Here is a 20,079-nt window from a genome sequence, read left to right on the forward strand (position 1 = left end):
AATAGTGGGAATAACTTAAAACAAGTGTAAGTGTATATAGTTCATATTTTTCCTCAGAAATGTTGTTTGTATTGAATCAATTGGTGCTATTATAAGCTTTAGCAGTAAATATAAACAACACCTTATACTTATTTTCCAACATCTTGTGCTTTCATTTATGGAATTTATTCTTTTGCTGAATAATGCTTTATATTCTTTGAATTTCATTACGTTTTTCGTGACTATTATTTGAATTGCAAATGTAGACAGTACAACAAAATCTAATACTGTTCATCATGTATCATAAAACATTGACATAAAACCCAAAATATTATAGTTCATGAAAATTCAACATTACGCAATCTTATGAGAGGAAGGTTATGAACATGAACCCCCCATAATCCTTGAAATGTCACCTTTTTTCTGTATGAAACTTCAAAAAGCATTTTTTTCAGAGGTGAGACACATGTAGACATCACATTTGGTGCACTTCACCCTAACAATACCCTTACAGCCACTTGCACCTGCCTTTTTGAGACACAGTGGTAGATCTGGGCCAGTATACTGGCTGTGGTGGCAGATCTCCGATGTTGATTTAATCCATAATACAAATGCCATGGCACTCCTTAACATATGACTAATCAACATTATATCACTAGCATTAATGTTGTTATTGTTATAGCTTAACAGACTGCAGCTAACTTTTGCTAGCTATCTAACCTATTATAATAATGCCATTCCATTATTGCGCAGTGTTGCCATATGGCAACACAGACATTTTATCGATTTATCAAAAACTAATTTCATAAAAAAATGTTTGAGTGGTGAATAATTTATCATAACTTACCTGAGATGATGTTAACAATTTTTTTGTGAATGTGACATGGGCGGGTCCTTGTTTGTTACTGACGTTTTAGTTTGCTTTCAGCAACTACCGACAAGAGACGGCAGTCTGTCAGAAAATCGCGTCACAGAAAAAAAAATGCATGTCATGGGACTTAACCAAAGCACATCATTGGCTAAACTAAGGTCTTCTCTTACCAACAAAAAAACTGAGAATGTTCTGTTAAAGAGACAGTGGCAAGGAAATGAACACAAAGTGTATGTTGCCATATGGCAACACTATGCGGTAGAGGGTTAAATCAGTTCATGTGAGTACAGTGGTTCAATATTAATATTATAAAGAATATTTTTGGTGCACCAAAAAAAATTTAAAAAATAACGACTTATATAGTGATGGCCGATTTCAAAACAATGCTTCAGGAAGCTTCGGAGCACAGATGAATCTTTTGTGTCGAATCAGAGGTTTGGAGCGCCAAAGTCACGTTTCATGCGATATATATCACATGCAATTGTCACGCGCATTTCGTCAGTAAAGCCGGTTTCATGATTGCCGCGAAATCGCCATCACCTGCTTTCAAATGGATCGCCATTTAATAGACAGAACCGCAGATCACTGACAAGCTACGCAATATCGCGTTCATTATCGAAGGCGATTCATCTGCGATAATGAACGTGATATTGCGTAGCTTGTCAGTGATCTGCGGTTCTGTCTATTAAATGGCACTCCATTTGAAAGCAGGTGATGGCGATTTAGCGGTAATCAGGGAACCGGCTTTACTGACGAAATGCGCGTGACAATCGCATGCGATATATCGCCCAGCCCTACTTTATAATATTAATATTGAACCACTGTACTCACATGAACTGATTTAAATGTTTTTAGTACCTTTATGGGCCTTACGGAGCCATCGGATTTCAACAAAAATATCTTAATTTGTGTTCCGAAGATTAACGAAGGTCTTACGGGTGTGGAACGGCATGAGGGTATATATATATATATATATATATGTACATTTTCACCATGTTTTTGGGAATAAAATGATATATATAACCCTTGCAAATGATATATGAACAAACCCCCAAACAACCTACAGAATATATAGGAATAAAACTGTAAAGTTAGGTTTAAGTGCCTCTGAAGTGGACATTTCTGGAGATAATTGAAATCAAAAGAAACAGATCAAGTGTAGTCCTAATAAAATAAACTAAAATGTGCATTTTGGAAGTTTTCTCTCCACTTGTCTGAAGGAAAGTTTGTTATGGTGACAGAATCACAAAATATTAATCAGTGTCTGAAGTGTCTTGTCAACAGTCTATTTCAAAACAAAGTTGCCTAGAAACATCTACATTGGCTTAAATTACCAACTACTTTCAGTCCATTTCAGAATGCACTTTGTTTTCTCTCTTTTAATTAATCTTTAATGAAATCATAAACATTTATGCCATGGTCATTACTCGCAGCTAGTCTATATGTTAGCCTGTTTGCTCAAACGAACTGCTTTGCTACGACTGCCACTGGAGGTCGTCACTATCATAGCTGTGATAAAATATCGCGAGAATTCCCCCTTGAATAAATCCTCCTCGAGCTCTCGTGCGGCCTTCTTCTTCCTGAACGTACATCACGTAAGTGGACGCTGCCGCTTTCACATCCTCACAGAATCTGCTTTTATCTCCGCAATCCCTAAATAAAAACTTTACATTCGTATAGAAAACATATGCATACGGCTTGCAAACGATGTAATCGCAAAATTAATCATATAAGATGAGCAGGAATATCATTTTAGGGCACTTAACACCAGATGGTCTCAAAGATGGCGGAGAACTGGTGTTGCCAGTCAGATATTTGTACGTTCTTGTGTTATAATGTGATTCCTGTTAAATTACACCATTCCTTATACGTACTTTAGTTATACTGTCTATGTTAGCTGATAAAATATCAAACAAGTGAAATTGAATGCATGTGCATTTATTCTCAACATGTGTGTGACATTAACGGAGGTGTTTTGTTGTTTATGTAGCAAATGGCGGACGACGCCGGTGGTAGAGGAGGTTTTCGCGGAGGTTTCGGCACTGGCGGCCGGGGTCGCGGTCGTGGTCGCGGCAGGGGCCGTGGAAGAGGCCGCGGTGCCCGGGGAGGCAAATCTGAGGATAAGGAGGTAAAGCATCACCTTACTCCTCCTCTGACTGTTATGATTTTGCATTGTTAAATGTCTTAGTAAAGTTATACATACTCATATTCATTCTGTACTGTTCTGTTGGTTTTTCCATTGACTTTTATTCGAGTAACGTTAGCTGTCATTGTTGTGAACCTGTAGCTTCCGTTTAAGTGTGTTAATAGATTGATTAATTTGTGTTATTATATAGTGGGTGCCTGTGACCAAACTTGGTCGTCTGGTGAAGGATATGAAGATCAAGACCCTGGAGGAAATCTATCTGTATTCTCTGCCAATCAAGGTAACGTTACTGAAGTTGACATGAAAGTGAATTTCACACTATTTTATGATTGCCCGTTATGAATCTTGAAGTCATTAATTCATTCACACCAAGTTAGTAATGTTTAATCATGGTCACAACTGGAAAGTTCACCCAAAAATGAAAACTCTTCAATTACTCACTCATGTTGTTCAAAATCCATAAGATATTCGTTCATTTTCGAAACACAAATTAAGATATTATGAACAGACTTTAAATGGAGGGACAGATATCTCAAATTAAATTTTAAAATTTTATGTTTTGAAGATGAATGTCTTATGGGTTTGGAGAGACAAGAGAGTAATCGACAATTTAAAGACTTGGTTAAACTATCCATTTACATACCTGCAAATTAGTCAAAATTAGTTTTGAATCGCAATATGACTTTTATGTGAATCGTTTAGATCCGAAAAGGTGTCAGGGTGAATTTGCAGGCGCAATAAACCTCACAAGAATCGAAAATGGGCTACTTTCCCATAGACTTCAGACCATACATGTCTCGAGCTGTCATGATCTTTCTTGGCGCTCTGTGGCGTGACTGACACATCGCTGTAGTGCACGTGAACTGATCTCTTCCGCTTTACAGCACAAAATAAATGTGAATAAATATCTGAAGGTATGTTGATGGATACAGCACAACTTGCCGAAATCCATATGTCATGTTAATCGATCAATCAGCTTTTCAACCACGGAAAGACGTAAATAAAACCGCTTAAAAAGGTTCATTTACCACAGAAAAGCCGTTCAATGTCCAAAAACTTGTTAGTCGACTACAAAAAATAACTTTGAGAGGAGACTTTTTATATCCACTGTGACTAGGCTATTGCATATTGTACTTTTAACAATATTGAATGTATAAATCGGTTTTATGACAGCCACCATTTAAACGTTTAGGCCTATATAAAAGGAGTAGAAACATAATTGTCATTAAAAATGTATTATAACGTTATTATAAAAACTTGTGTAATTTACTTTTAAGCAGCTTACAAATCAATTAACCTTTAATATTATAATGATGTACCAGCTGTGGTTCCCTGTATAGTTTACAGCATTAGTTGAGAGAGATTTTCTTTGAGGAAATTTGCCATGTACTGTACCTGAAAGGCCCCAAATTAATCAATATTGAATTGAAAGTAATCAAATTGAAATCAAGCTTCTGAAATCGCAAGCTTCTGAATCAATCAAGTTCAATTGTGAAATTTGTCAGTGCCCAGCCCTAGTGTCAATAAATGTGTTCATGTTTTGTTTTGTTTTTTTGCTTGTAGCAAATTGTTTTTCCACTTTTCTTTTCAGAGTGCACCAGAATGCTTAGTTTACATGTTAAAATCATAAAAAGATCTGTTGCTACTTCAGTATCATGACTTTAAAGTTATAAAGACCTCCACAAAGTGTCATAAAACTGACTTTCTTTTTGTGAAACTTAACATGCTTTTCTTTCCTGTAGGAGTCTGAGATCATTGACTTCTTCCTGGGCTCAGCGCTGAAAGATGAGGTTCTGAAGATCATGCCTGTCCAGAAACAGACCAGGGCTGGTCAGCGCACCAGGTTTAAGGTGACTTGCGTCTTCCTGAGTGTTCAATACTAGTCCAACTCTTGCAGCTGATTCATAATTGCTCATGTTTCTCAACCTTCTAGGCCTTTGTTGCTATTGGTGACTACAATGGCCATGTTGGTCTGGGAGTGAAGTGCTCCAAAGAGGTAGCCACAGCTATCCGAGGAGCCATCATCCTGGCCAAACTGTCCATCATTCCCGTGAGGAGAGGATACTGGGGTAACAAGATCGGAAAACCACATACCGTGCCATGCAAGGTGAGACTTCAAAGGTTGTTTTATAATTGGCTAAGCTTGAATTTGAACTTTTTTTTTTTTTTTACATTGACTGAATATGTATTTGTTCAGGTGACCGGTCGCTGTGGTTCAGTCCTGGTGCGTCTCATTCCTGCTCCCCGTGGTACCGGCATTGTGTCTGCTCCTGTGCCCAAGAAACTGCTGATGATGGCTGGTATCGATGACTGCTACACCTCTGCCAGGGGCTGCACTGCCACTCTTGGCAACTTTGGTAAGGGACTTTTATTTGAATACTGTTCAGGATCGAGCTGTCCTTGCTTAAGTATTTTGATTTTAAAAACTTGTGTTTTCATTGCAGCCAAGGCCACCTTCGATGCGATCTCTAAGACTTACAGCTATCTGACACCTGATCTCTGGAAGGAAACTGTGTTTACCAAGTCTCCTTACCAGGTAATACATGCATTTCCAAGACTCGTAACAAATGCTTAGTGTCATAATTGAGACTAAAGTGTCGTCTTTGTTTCAGGAATTCACTGATCATCTGGCCAAGACTCACACCAGGGTCTCTGTTCAGAGGACTCAGGGAGCTCTTCAGCCAGCCTCCTAAATTTTGTACAATGGATTGAAATAAAAGTCCAGAAAGTAACCATTTTTGAGTCTCTGTGTTCTGTTTGACATTAAAGTGTAAAGGCTAGTAGCACTGTTTGTGAATTGATGTTTCTGATTTGCATACAAAAAGCTTTACCAACAAAGTGGACAAGTTAAAATTCTCAGGTAATTTAGGTGGTTTAAAATAAGAGATGTGTGATCATCATGGTTGAAGGGACTTCTGGTGCCCTTTTAATTCTCATAAATTCACTTATTTGACATAAATTCATTAAATGCAGAATAAAAAAAATCCTTGACCTGTAAACTAATTTTAAACTAGATGGCATAAATCAGTGCTGAATCTTGAGAAAAGGGTGTACAAATAAATGAAGCACCCCAAAGTGTATTTGGCTGAAATATAATGAACTATCCACTTTCTAAGTAGCATAAGCATATTTTTTTTATACAATGGATTCAATGTGCAATAAATTTCTTGGTTAACTGCATTTATTTGATCGTAAATACAATAATATTGTGGAGTATATCAAAAGAAAATTCTGTGAACATATTTTAAGTAATTTATTCCTGTGATCAAAGCTGAATTTTCAGCATCGTTACTCCAGTCTTCAGTGTCACATGATCCTTCAGAAATCATTCTGGTATGATTTGTTGCTCAAGAAACATTTCTTCTAATTATCAATGTTGAAAACAGTTGTGCTGCTTAATATTTTTGTGCAAACATACTTTCCAGGACTGATGTGTAGAAAGTTCCAAAGAAGACCAATTGCATCTTTGTGAATAAAAGTATTACGTTTCTTTCTAAAACTTCACTGTTCCCAAACCTTTGAATGACAGCATCGGATATATACTGCCCAGCCAAAGAAAAAGTCGCTGTGTAGATTTAAATAGGCAAATGGTTAAGAGTCTATGGATGGATCATTATTACAGTGATTATTATGTTTCTAGCATGTTATATGTTTGGCAACGGTTCTTTTAACCCTAAAAGATGGAATGTGTAGCTTTTCATTTCTTAAACAACCATGTAGAAAGACACATCATGGTCATATTCCAGCCCAGGATGACAATGTCAAGATTCATCAGGCTCAAATTGTGAAAGAATGGTTGGGATGGAGCTTGAAGAATCATTTTCACACATGAATTGACACCTCTGAATCCAGACCTTAATTTCATTGAAAGTCTTTGGGATGTGCTAGAAGAGACTTTACAGAGAGCTCACCTCTTCCACTGTCAATACAACATCTTGACCAAAAAATGATGCACCTCTTCATGGAAATAACATCACAAAATTTATTTTCATCAAGAAGTGCATCAATTTTTAGTTTTTGGAATATGACCACGATGTGTCTTCCTACATGATTGTTTAAGAAATGAAAAGCTACACACTCCATCAATTACAGTTAAAAGATCTGTTGCCAAACATAAAACATGCTAGAAACATAATAATCACTGCAATAATGATCCATTTATAGACTCTTAAGCATTTGCTGAGACTCAAACCTGTGACCTTCAGGTTACAAGTCTGGCTCTCTAACTATTAGGTCACAACTGAATAAGCCTGAGGCTGAATGAAATGCAAAGTCACATCTGTACAGTAGAGGGCGCACGCAAAGCTCAAACTTTTCAGCTGTGCTGCCATTCTGGTGAAGAATAGGATGCAGGAGTTTAACACCCTTCAGCAATAAATAAACATAAAAATCAAACACAAATGTGAAAGTCATTTTTGCTTATTAGAATGGTTGAATTAGATCATCGAAGGTCAGCAGCAAAGACTGTGGTTAATAAATTGAGGTTAAAAGTATATTTGTGTTATTTAACATTTATTGCAGGTTTCCGTAATATTCTGAGTTTGCATTTCAGTTTTCATTTTGAGGAATACTGAATTTTGTGCAAGTGAGATGAGTAAATGCTTGCTCACATGTAGTCTAGATCTACAGTAACCATCATGTTCACACAGCACACACAACACCTCTGTACTTTATTTCTCTCAACAGGGGAGCTGTCAGTCAATAAATGTGAAAAACAAAGAAACTTGCATTACTAATTTGAAAAAGTAACTCAGATATTTTGTTGTGAATTCAAAAGTAATGCATTACTAGTCACTTGAAAAAAGTAATCTGATTGTGTAACGCACGTGTAAAGCGTTACCCCAAAAACTCTTGCCCCCTCCGTTTCATACCGACTCTATCCAGCAATTGGCATATAAGCACAGACATGCACAGTACATGAAATAAATAAACTGTAATCTGATTTTTAAAATGTTGGAAATGTCTATGCAAAACCAACAACACAAACTGATAGTAAGCTGAAGGGAAAGTAATATTTAAGGTAACTCTGACACTGGTGGGATTTCATAAATAACAGCTACTCGAAAGTCACTTTCCAATAAACTTTATTTTACACTTTGATACACAGATGAGAGAGACGGACATAGAAAAGCCGAAAGACCGGAGGTTTATGCCTTCTGTGCCTCTGCCATCATCCTCTCCTTCTGCTTCATCAAACACTTTCGCGCACTGGCGTATGCTCCGAGGTCCCCGTCTAGAAGAAATAAAGTGGTTAACAGCCAGAAAACGAATTCCTGTACATTAAAAGGTGCAATATGTAATATTTTCTGTCCACTAGAGGCCTATTCAAAACAAAGGCCTTGGGACATTTGGTCTTCACCTCACAGCCGGAGGAAATCACGAGCAGCAGATCTTTTATTATGACGCAGTCGCCGGCACTGCTTCCGCTTTTCCGGTCATGAGTGTGAGGTAACGCAGCTCTGTTTATCATATTAGATACATTTGAGAGTGTTGAAAATGATGTTATAACGTTACTCTGTGCGTTCGCTCAGCAGCTGCTGTGAGACACTGTTACACACTGCAGTAAGATTGATCGATTTTAGAATATCATATTAAATGCTGGATGGCTTGTGTTGATAAATGGCATGCAATTAATTTAAAATGTATTGTATGATGGAGAAAATGCTGTATTACTGTTATTAAAAATAAAGCTGCATCTGATTATGCTATGTTATCTACTTCACAAAATAGTGTTTTTCTCTGAGGCATGGTAAAGCATGGTACTCGCAAAAAAATCAAGAAAATTAGATTTAAACAATAAGACTAAACGTGTTAAGCTATAGAACAACCATTCGTTTTCTGTCTATAAACGTAACCAAACAGTTGTTCTCTTGCCTATTAAAACATGTAAATATTAAAGCGTCTTTGGGGTTTCCATGGTTTCTACAAAATAAAAACGGAAACAGAGAGTAACGCAATTGACAGGCGACTCCTCACCCGTCCCAGAGCCTTGGTTAAAATTGCAATTTTCTCAAGATTTACAAATAGTTGCAAACATTTGGGATATTGTAAGTACTCAAGTGAACAAAATATAACACTGGCCAAGTGTTTTTGTGGATATTTTACTGCAAACATCTTACATATTGCTTCTTTAATATAAACAGCTTTGGTTTCAAGCTAAAGGATTTCAGACAATACCTACTGCAACTGGGCTTGTCCCATTGTATTATATATTGAATGACAAAATACTCACAGCGTGACTGAAAGGCCTTGGACACTTCATCAAACTGCTTCAGTTCTTTGTTACAGTTCTGTCTGTAACTGGGACCCTCACGCTGCTGGCAGGCCCGAAGACGCTCCTGGACCACCTTCACGATCTCTTGATCCACCTTACTGCAGACAAAATTACAATAAAAAATAGTGATTGTGAGCAAAAATAGAGATATATGAACAAAAGTTCTACAATGCTTTTTTTGATGAACATACTAGTCTCTCCTCCACTGCATCTCAGCCTCATAATAGCAAAGATAATCTCCTTCCTGGCACTGAGTCAGCTCAGGAACACGGCGAAACTTCTGATGATAGTAGTGAGACTTCTTATTGCCCTGGATGCCTTCGATAATGCCTGGTAGAGCAAAAAAACAGGACCAATAAAAGAATTACAAGCCAAGTAGATTTTAGTTGTCATTTATTACAAAATACATATAGTTTGAATATATTGTTTTGATATTGATTATTACAATTTTGTTAAAGGGTTAGTTCACCCAAAAATTATAATAATGTCATTAATTACTCGCCCTCGTGCCGTTCCACACCAGTAAGACCTTTGTTAATCTTCAGAACACAAATTAAGATTTTTGTTGAAATCCGATAACTCAGCGAGGCCTTCATAGGGAGCAATGACACTTCCTCTCTCAAGATTCATTAATGTACTAAAATATATTTTCAGTTCATGTGAGTACAGTGGTTCAATATTAATATTATAAAGTGACAAGAATATTTTTGGTGCACCAAAAAAAAACAAAATAATGACTTATATAGTGATGGCCGATTTCAAAACACTGCTTCAGGAAGATTCGGAGCACAAATGAATCAGTGTGTCGAATCATGATTCGGATCGCGTGTCAAACCGCCAAACTGCTGAAATCACGTGACTTTGGCGCTCCGGATTCGACACACTGATTCATTATGCTCTGAAGCAGTGTTTTGAAATTGAAGTTGTTATTTTGTTTTTTTGGCACACCAAAAATATTCTCATCGCTTTATAATATTAATATTGAACCACTGTACTCACATGAACTGGTTTAAACATGTTTTTAGTACATTAATGGATCTTGAGAGAGGAAATGTCATTGCTGTCAATGCAGGCCTCACGGAGCCATCGGATTTCAACAAAAATATCTTAATTTGTGTTCCGAAGATTAACAAAGGTCTTATGGGCCTGGAACGGCATGAGGGTGAGTAATAAATGACATTATTTTCATTTTTGGGTGAACTAACCCTTTAACAATGTGTAGAGATATCTTTGTCCAGCATACAATTTGCGCTGCAGAATTTTTCAATATATACTTGTATTTGAGGGAAATGACAATAAATAAAACAGAAACTAAACTAAAATGCATTGCTATTATAAAAACAACCAACCAATGAAGAAAAAGGGAAAGAAAAACATTAAATTTGACCTGCATTTTTCATGCTTAAAGGCGGCTGCACAGACCCAAAATACAAACTAAAAAACTTTTATTATGTCCATTTCTCAGCTACCCTCTGAGGGTATTTATTTACATTTATGCTCTGGGCAGATGCTTTGTATCCTGAGAAAGGTACACTGCAATAAAGGAGTACATTTTTACTCCTACATGCATGTTAATATTGCTGGGAATCGAACCCATGATCTTGGTGTTGCGAACACCATGCTCTACTGTTTGAGCTTCAGGATAAGACATTTGTTTAAAATGTTTCTTAAAATAGTTGCAATTTTGTTGATAATATTCATAATTTGCGACAATTTTTGTTATAAAGTTGTTATATACGGTTTAAAAAGGTTTAATTTTTCGTAATGTGTAAGAAGTATTAATGTTAAGGTTTGCTGTACCTATTTTTGCTTCGTTTTGTTTTCATAGTGTGATTTAGGGGAACTGTCTTAAATCCATTTAGGGCCAATTATAAATATAAAAACAATAGATATACAGTATATACAATATAGCACCAAATACAAGGGTTATACAAATGTCCCTAATCTTCTTTTCACACTACAAAGGCTACTACATATAAGAGAGTATGAATAAGCAGATGTAAACACTAGTGTGAAGTCGCTTCACCTCTGAATGTGGTCACAGGCACATCCACCGAGTAGTAGAAGAGCTTCGACAATATTAAAGCGGGATTCGGCAGAACCGTTTGTTTATCCACCACTGGAGTCTGGCGGGGAGGCTCTGGGTACACATCTTTATCGTGATCCTCCGGCATTTTCGACCATGTATTGGAAGAGAAATTTCAAAAACCCTTTAATCGACCTCAAACTCCCTTCGCTCTCCTCCACAATGCGCATGCGCGCTTCACAAAACATGGCGAGAAAGGTCACCGAGCTACGATTAAAAACTCAGTGGAAATTACTTTTATTTATTTTTTAATGATATTTATTTAAAAACTAAACTCATGCTATTAATCTGTATTAAACTGCCCATTTTATATCCTCGTTTCGTTTATAAACTGCCAGGTTGAAGGTGAAAGGTTATGCACGCAATTAGTTTTTCTACCAACAGAGGTCGTCGTTTCACTACTGTACAATGTAAGTTAGTATTTTTTTATTTCAAAACTGCATTGATACATAAAGTTATACATAATACAGAAAGTTCTCAGTTATAAAAGGCAAATACAATATGTGAAAATAGTGATTTATAAACTAATAAGTCGTTTCAAAGCTTTCCATTAAAGGGTTAGTTCATCCAAAAATGAAAATTCTGTCATCATTTACTCACCCTCAAGTTGTTCCAAACCTGTATAAATTTCTTTGTTCCGTTGAACACAAAAGAAAGATATTTTGAAGAATGTGGGACACCATTCACTTCCATAGATTTTTTTTTTCCTACTTTGGAAGTCAATGGTGCCCCAAAACGGCCAGGTTACAAACTTTCTTCAAAATATCTTCCTTTGTGTTCAACAGAACAAAGAAATTTATACAGGTTTGGAACAACCCAGGTGAAAAATATTATAGTAAATTATAGTAAATACTATAGTGTTTTTGAACCATACTATAGTAAAGTATTTGAATTAATTTGTTATGGTAATTATATAGTTGCTGTGGTAACATAACAACAATATATAAATAAATGACTTTACTCAGTACTGTACTAAGTTTTCTTTAATCTATACGGTATATTATACTACAATACACTAGTGTACTGTACTAAAAACTAAAGTATACTACAGTATTTATTACAGTTTATCAGTTCACTATAGTTATGCTGTAGCATTCATTAAGAAAGTGTTGTAAACACTATAATATATACAGTATACTACAATTTACTATAGTATGGTCAGGGTTGGGCAAAAATTCATCAAAATGTATTTTAAAATAAAATACCAAATGCCTTAATTTTAAGTGTATCAAAATAAATGACAAAATACAGCAGCCACACCATGTATCAAAATAAACTACTGTATTTTTGTATTTTGAAAATACTAAAAAATACTTTTACAAGGGAGCATGAAATTTCTTCACAAACCATCCATCAATTGGCCTATTTGATGTTTTACTAGACAGATGAGAAAGTATTTGGATTCATTCATCGACTGAAAACTAATCATGATATATAGCTTCTTGTTTAAATCTTGTTTTCTTGATTTACTGCGATTACCATGTTTTACCATGACTAATATCGATCTAGCTTACAAGTGTCTCATAGCAGCCTTTTTTCTCATCCATGAATATGATTTCTGCCCAAGTCCCATCCTGATTCTTTTCCACCAGCTGTAGACATGAAAACAACACATCCCATGATTCCACAAAATCAAGGATAAGTGACCTCTAATGGTGAGTATTTATATAATGTAGCTTTAACAGATCAAATATTAACATATATCCCAGATGAAGGTTAGTTTTAAAGTAACCAACAGTTTAATTTTTAACAGTTTGCGAATGACTCATAATTGTATTCCAATTTAGTTACTTGGTGTTTGGTAACAAAGGGCCTACTTTGCATCAGCAACACGGACTCAATGACAAACCAGTCCTTCATAAGAAGACAACTGATGGCACCTGTATTCATAGCAACTACTTTCTAACTAATTAATCATAAATACAGGGGGCTGCTGGTCGGTATAATAGTTTTCTAGAACATTATGTAAATTGGTAAACTATTTAGCTTAGGCTACTAAAACAAACACCAAAAGTTAACATCTGTTCTGAACTCAACAAGTCTCTGCTAACTACTGAGTAGGCACCAATCAGAAGCCGCATTTTTATGATGTGATCATGCAGACTTCCTACAAAGTATTTTACAGTATTTTAAAACTACAAAAATACAAAACTCTAAAGTATTTTGATACAAAATACAAAGCCATTTTCATCAACCCTATCAAATACAAATTACAAAATACTATTTTGTTTTTGAAATACGTATTTGAAATACATGTATCATAAATACTATCCATCCCTGAGTATGGTTCAAGAACACTGTAGTATTTACTGTAAATTACTATAGTATTTTTTCACCTGCTGAGTAAATGATGACAGAATTTTCATTTTTAGGTGAACTATCCCTTTAAGTCTGGCACTCATTAAAAACCTCAACAATTATCGTCTACATTTACAAAACCACCGAAAATAGGTTTAATAAGTTGTAAGTAACGTAATTTATGTAATCATGTTACACAGAATAGGCTAGACATGTTTGTCTGGTTTTGTTACGTAAATGACGTCTAGCACTCAGTACTTTAGCTGATATCTATTGTGTAGTTGTTCTTATGGTTGAGAAACTATTATTTTGCTATAACATCTGAGCTAATTTGTGATATTGCGCCTTTTTAACACTGCGGATCTCTGCTGTGACACACTTGTGTGATCACGTGGTACAGACACGCTTCTTCCACTCTTTGATACAGAAAGTTTCTCTGTCCGTCGTTTAAACTTCACCACAGTCCTGTCGTGCAGTCATGTCTTTCTGTTCGTTCTCCGGAGGGGAGGTTTATAAAGATCATTTTGAGACTGGTAAGTTAATTGACCCCGATGTAGCTGCTGTATAACATATGTAAACAAGGCAACTTATGTAAGATCGTGTGTGTATTTAACTTGATTAATACAACTATGGGAATGTCTTGTTTTTAAGTTATCACACATGGTTCTTGTTGCTTCGAGAAGACAAATGCTTTTCAGCCTTTGCTTCAGACATGATTATATTATTATTTGACTGTAATATTGCCAAAGCGTCAATAAAAATGTGGCAGTAAAGGTTGATTTATGTTAATGCGAGTTGCATTTCTTCATCCTTAAGTTTCAGTGATCAGTTTAATAGGTAACACTTTACAATAAAGTATCATTTTTCAACATTAGCTAATGTATTAAAGTGTAAGTTCACCCAAAAATGAAAATCCTGTCATAAATTATTCACCCTCATGTCGTTCCACACCCGTAAGACCTTCGTTAATCTTCGAAAAACAAATTATTTTGTCATATTTCTGTCATTGCTCCCTATGCCTCCATAGGGAGCAATGACATTTCCTCTCTCAAGATCCATTAATGTACTAAAAACATATTTAAATCAGTTCATGTGAGTACAGTGGTTCAATATTAATATTATAAAGTGACGAGAATATTTTTGGTGCACCAAAAAAAACAAAATAACGACTTGTAGTGATGGCCGATTTCAAAACACTGCTTCATGAGCTTCGGAGCACAGATGAATCAGTGTGTCATTGCCATTTCGGAGATGCTCTGACACAGTTGCCTTGCCATAACAATCTGGCCTTTGTCAAAGTTGCTCAGATCTTTATTCATCCCCATTCCCCTTTTCTCCCACATCGAACACATTGATTACGAGAACTGATTGTTTTCTTACCATCTAATCTACCCAGACCTTAAAGGAACACTCCACTTTTTTTGAAAATAGGCTCATTTTCCAACTCTCCTAGAGTTAAACAGTTGAGTTTTACCATTTTCGAATCCATTCAGCCGCTCTTCGTGTCTGGCGGTACCACTTTTAGCATAGCTTAGCATAGTTCATTGAATCGGATTAGACCGTTAGCATCTCGCTCAAAAATGACCAAAGAGTTTTGATATTTTTCCTATTTAAAACTTGACACTTCTGTAGTTACATCGTGTACTAAGACCGACGGAAAATGAAAAGTTGTGATTTTCTAGGCCGATATGGCTAGGAACTATACTCTCATTCAGGCGTAATAATCAAGGAACTTTGCTGCCGTTCCATGGCTGCAGCAGGTGCATCAGCTGAATGGATTCGAAAACGGTAAAACTCAACTATTTAACTCTAGGGGAGCTGGAAAATGAGCCTATTTTCAAAAAAGTGGAGTGTTCCTTTAATATGTGTCCTTGTTAGGAGATGATCAACAATATTTTTTGCTACAAGACAATGTTTTTGAATAGTAGTATTACTGACTTTTGTCAAGTTTGTAACTGTATAAAATAAGATCATCTGAGACTGTTTCAAACCGCTTGAGTGTGTGTTTCTCCTGCAGGCATGTATGTTTGTGCTGAATGTGGACATGAGCTGTTCTCCAGCAGATCCAAATACGAGCATTCATCACCCTGGCCAGCCTTCACAGAAACCATCCATGAAAACAGTGTGTCTAAACATGAGGAGAGATGGGGAGCTTACAAGGTGAAAGATAAAGTGGTTTGCAGTCTGTAGATGAACTGCACTACATCACTCTATTTCACTGAGCATTTAAGGGATTAGTTCACTTCAGAATTAAATTTTCCTGATAATTTACTCACATGTCTTTCTTTCTTCAGTCGAAAAGAAATTAAGGTTTTTGAGGAAAACATTTCATGATTTTTCTCCTTATAGTGAAATTCAGCATCTACCAACGGTTTGAAGGACTAAATTACAGTTCAGTGCAGCTTCAAAGGGCTCTACACGATCCCAGCTGAGGAATAAGTGTCTTATCTAGCGAAACCATCAGTCATTTTCTAAAAAAATTAAGAAATATTATATGCTTTTTAACCAAAAATCATCTTGCACTAGTGTCTTTGTCCTTACACATTACATAATCACGTTGGAAAGGTCACGTAGGGGGAAATACCGAAATATCTCATTTTCTCCTCCAACTTCAAAATGGTCTGACATCGTTGTTTTACCTTTTTTTGTAAAGGGCGTTTGACTTTGTCTTTGCACGTTCACTTTGTAAACACATTAGATTGGTACTTCTGCCTATGTCACGCGTGACCTTTCCAGCATGATTACGTAATGAAGTGGACACTAGTGCAAGACGAGCATTTGTAGGTAAAAAGTATGTACATTTTTCTTTTTTTTTTAAGGAAATGACCAATTGTTTCGCTAGATAAGACCCTTATCCCTCGTCTGGTATCGTTTAAAGCCTTTTGAAGCTGCACTGAAACTGTAATTTTGACCTTCATCCCGTAGGTCCCCAGTGAAGTCCACTATAAGGAGAATAATCCTGGAATGTTTTCCTCAAAAACCTTAATTTCCTTTCAACTGAAGAAAGAAAGACATGAACATGTTGCATGACAGGGGGGTGAGTAAATTCTCAGGAAATTTTAATTCTGAAGTGAACTAATCCTTTCATGCTGCTTTCACATGCTATCGGAATTGTCGTAAATACAAGTTTCCTAAAAACCGGACATGAATGCCCTCTCAAGTCAGATTTACCACTGGGAAGCTCATATACCCATGTTCCAGAGTTGGGCGTGCCATAAACTTTAAACATGGCAGAGGGGAGAACGATTGCTGCTGTGACTGCTATTCTTCTTTATTAGTTTAGCTACATTGCCATCATTAAAGTAGTGCATATTTACATATATGAATAACCTTTTGAAACGTATTGTATGTTTTATATACAGTGCAAATAGCCTGTATTTGACCAACATTCCAGAATCGTCAACAAGATGACTATAGATAACGCTGTGAATGTTTATATGGTTGTCAATGAAAGGGACACCATATGTCATTTTGGCTTTAATAAGATTTTCTTGTAACACTTTACAGTAAGGTTTATTACTTCAACTTTAGTTAATGTAATAACTAACATGAACTAATCATGAGCAATACATTTGTTACTGTATTTACTCATCTTTGTTAACGTTAGTTAATGAAAATACAGCTGTTCACTGTTTGTTCATGTTCACAGTGCATTAACTAATGTTAACAAGATTTTAATAATGTATTAGTAAATGTTGAAATTAACATTAACAAAGATTAATAAATGCTGTAGAAGTTCATGTTCATTATTAGTTCATGTTCACTAATGTTGTTAACTAATGTTATCTAATGAACCTTATTGTAAAGTGTTACCGATTTTCCCAATAAATAGGCAAGAATAAACCTGGATTCCTCAATGATTCCTTTTCTTTCCGACAACAAAAGCACTTGAATGTGACAAGCTCGTAATCTTCAGAAGTGGGAAATAGAAAATTTCCTATAGCATTTGAAGGGCGCATAAAGTTATTAAAGGGTTAGTTCACCCAAAAATGAAAATCGTCATCATACTTGCCCTCATGTCGTTCCAAACCCATAAGACTTTTGTTCATCCTCGGAACACAAAAGAAGATATTTGAATGAAATCTGAGAGATTTCTGCCCATCCACTGAACCAAAAACTGACGTTTCAAAAATTTCTGAAAAGACATAATGGTGAACAGATTTAATTTAGGCTTTTATTCACATAGAGCACTCATATATGGTAAACAGAAGCTCAGCCGTACTTGAAACTTTTCATTTTTGGGTGAACTAAACCTTTAATCTCTAATCTGGGCAATGTGAACAATGAATTTTGTAACATCTTTTACAGGTTAAATGTGGTAAATGTGGAAATGGTCTTGGCCATGAGTTTGTGAATGACGGACCCAAGCACGGCCTCTCACGCTTCTGAATATTCAGCAGCTCTCTGAAGTTCATTCCAAAAGGTATATGCTTTTACAACAAGCAATACCAGTAGGCCATATTATGATATTTGGATGTATAGTATATCTATCATTAAATAAAGCCCCACAATAATTCTAAAATAAAATATCTAATGCACCACTGTGATAGAAAACTATTCAGAATCTGAATTTGTAAATGAATGGCTGTTAAAATGATCTAAATACATAGTAATAGCATCCTGTATTTCTTCAAGTAAGCAATTGATAACTGCTTCTACATCTGAAATGTCTCACAGCCCACTCTCTTTCTTCCACAGTGAAGAATGAACAGCAGTAGAGCCAGATGGTTGGATAAGGATGTTTCAGTAGGAGCATATGGAGAAGCTTGGATGTGTTTACCGTGTGGATGGTGAATGAAACGCTCTGATGAAAAGCCCACAGAGGAACGTTCAGAGTGATGATGTGTAAAACAGCCTCATGGGAAACATGAAGAAGCTTACTCCGAATAACTGCTACTACCAATCCATACGCATAACTATGCAAGATCAAGTCTGTTATAATATGCACAATATACACTACCATTCAAAGGTTTGGGGTTTTTTTTTTATTTTAATTTTTAATAAAGTCTCTTCTGCAATAAATGTTTTCAAAATAATAATACTTAAAAAAAAAAATCATATACTGACCCCAAACTTTTGAACGTTAGTGCACATTTGATCTTAGTTTGCCTGTTATAGATCACTAGTTACATTTTAAAGTGTTAGTCTTTTGGTTACTTGATAACAAGGATCCTAAATGCTGATTTAATCATTTCTGCAGCCTCACTTGGTCATGTGGAGATCATCTTTTAGATGTTGTTTAGCATAGGGGTGTCCAGTCCTGCTCCTGGTAGGCCACTGTCCTGAGTTTGGCTCCAACTTGCCTTAACACACCTGTATGTTTCTTGTAGCCTATGCCTAGTAAGACCATGATAAGCTGGTTCAGGTGTGTTTGAGTAGGGTTGAAGCTCAACTGCAGGACAGTGTCCCTCCAGGAGCAGGATTGGACACCCCTGCTTTAGCACTTTTGAAATAATTTATGTATTTATGTGTTTAGAACAATGCCAAAAGATCCATTGTGGAAACTATTTCTGCTGTATCACTGTTTGTGTGCTCACTACAGAGATTTCAATCTTTAAACTATGATTGATTGTTAAACTTCTGCATTTTTGTGTTGTTGCATATTGATGAAAAGCCCAGGAGATGCTCAAAGTTTAAAATCCCGCTTAAACCTCTTCTCAGAAAAAAATGGGATTAGTAAATAAATTGTTTGTGGGAATGATTATGGAGCTTGACACTTTGAACCTATAAAGACACATTTACAGTCTCTGTAAAAGTCTGCCTTAACAGTAAGGATCACATTATTTTATATATATATATATATATATATATATATATATTATATACTACTGCTCAAAAGTTTGGGATCACTTGCAAATTTCTTTGTTTTGCAAAGATAAACACATTTTCATGCAATTCACAAACAATTTTATCCATTTCGCAAACAATTCAAATGAATAAGATGTTAGTTTAGTATCTGAACATCAGCAGTTGTTAGTTTACAGGCTCAAAATGGCCAGAAAGAAAGAACTTTCATTAGAGACCCATCAGTCTATTGTTGTCCTTAGAAAGGAAGGCTACTTGATGCGTAATCTCTTATTATGCTGTTAACTACTCCCCTCAGAGAAAAGCACAATCTGGCTCTAACAAGGTCAGAAAAAGGAGTGGTAGGCCTGATGCACAACTGTGCAAGAAGACAAATATCTGAGAGTGTGTAGTTTAAGACAAAAACGCCTCACAGGTCCTCAACTGGCAGCTGCAATAAATAGTACCCGTCAAACACCAGTGTCAGCATCAGCAGTGAAGAGGTGACTTCAGGATGCTGGACTTCATGGCAGAATTGCCAAGAAAAGCCGTATCTCAGACTGGCCAAAAACAAAAGTCTGAGATGGGCAAAAGAGCACAGACATTGGACACTCGAAGGCTGGAAGTGGATAGATGAGTCC

General features: G+C 36.1%; 3 protein-coding genes across 3 annotated transcripts; 2 read left to right on the forward strand and 1 right to left on the reverse strand.

Annotated features, from left to right (window-relative positions):
• Positions 1 to 2,277: 2,277 nt before the first annotated feature.
• Positions 2,278 to 5,733, forward strand: rps2 (ribosomal protein S2). Its single transcript, XM_067381465.1, has 8 exons — positions 2,278 to 2,445; positions 2,841 to 2,978; positions 3,187 to 3,276; positions 4,739 to 4,846; positions 4,930 to 5,103; positions 5,194 to 5,353; positions 5,441 to 5,532; positions 5,609 to 5,733. Exons 1-8 carry the CDS (start codon positions 2,293 to 2,295, stop codon positions 5,687 to 5,689), a joined length of 996 nt encoding a protein of 331 aa, XP_067237566.1. The 5' UTR covers positions 2,278 to 2,292; the 3' UTR covers positions 5,690 to 5,733.
• A 2,330-nt stretch (positions 5,734 to 8,063) lies between these two features.
• On the reverse strand, positions 8,064 to 11,525 carry ndufb10 (NADH:ubiquinone oxidoreductase subunit B10). The gene is made up of 4 exons (XM_067372420.1): positions 11,297 to 11,525; positions 9,462 to 9,600; positions 9,229 to 9,368; positions 8,064 to 8,229 (listed from the first exon to the last, which is right to left on the reverse strand). The coding sequence occupies exons 1-4, from the start codon at positions 11,442 to 11,444 to the stop codon at positions 8,144 to 8,146; spliced, it is 513 nt and encodes a 170-aa protein (XP_067228521.1). The 5' UTR covers positions 11,445 to 11,525; the 3' UTR covers positions 8,064 to 8,143.
• Positions 11,526 to 13,970: 2,445 nt separating this feature from the next.
• msrb1a (methionine sulfoxide reductase B1a) lies at positions 13,971 to 19,382 on the forward strand. The gene is made up of 4 exons (XM_067372432.1): positions 13,971 to 14,187; positions 15,672 to 15,814; positions 17,963 to 18,077; positions 18,353 to 19,382. The coding sequence occupies exons 1-4, from the start codon at positions 14,133 to 14,135 to the stop codon at positions 18,370 to 18,372; spliced, it is 333 nt and encodes a 110-aa protein (XP_067228533.1). The 5' UTR covers positions 13,971 to 14,132; the 3' UTR covers positions 18,373 to 19,382.
• The last annotated feature ends 697 nt before the right edge of the window (positions 19,383 to 20,079 follow it).

This window comes from Chanodichthys erythropterus, chromosome 3 (genome assembly GCF_024489055.1).
Source record: "Chanodichthys erythropterus isolate Z2021 chromosome 3, ASM2448905v1, whole genome shotgun sequence".
In the NCBI taxonomy this organism is placed as follows: Eukaryota; Metazoa; Chordata; class Actinopteri; order Cypriniformes; family Xenocyprididae; genus Chanodichthys; species Chanodichthys erythropterus.

Bases quoted from the DNA above. Each gene is read 5' to 3' on its own strand.
- rps2 (XM_067381465.1), top strand. From the start codon at position 2,293: ATGTTAGCCTGTTTGCTCAAACGAACTGCTTTGCTACGACTGCCACTG. The intron at 4,847-4,929 runs GTGACTTGCGTC...TCAACCTTCTAG, and splicing joins GTCAGCGCACCAGGTTTAAG to GCCTTTGTTGCTATTGGTGA. The intron at 5,354-5,440 runs GTAAGGGACTTT...TTTTCATTGCAG, and splicing joins TGCCACTCTTGGCAACTTTG to CCAAGGCCACCTTCGATGCG.
- ndufb10 (XM_067372420.1), bottom strand. From the start codon at position 11,444: ATGCCGGAGGATCACGATAAAGATGTGTACCCAGAGCCTCCCCGCCAG. The intron at 9,601-11,296 runs GTGAAGCGACTT...TTGCTCTACCAG, and splicing joins GCCTGTGACCACATTCAGAG to GCATTATCGAAGGCATCCAG. The intron at 8,230-9,228 runs GTGAGTATTTTG...TATTTCTTCTAG, and splicing joins CAAGGCCTTTCAGTCACGCT to ACGGGGACCTCGGAGCATAC.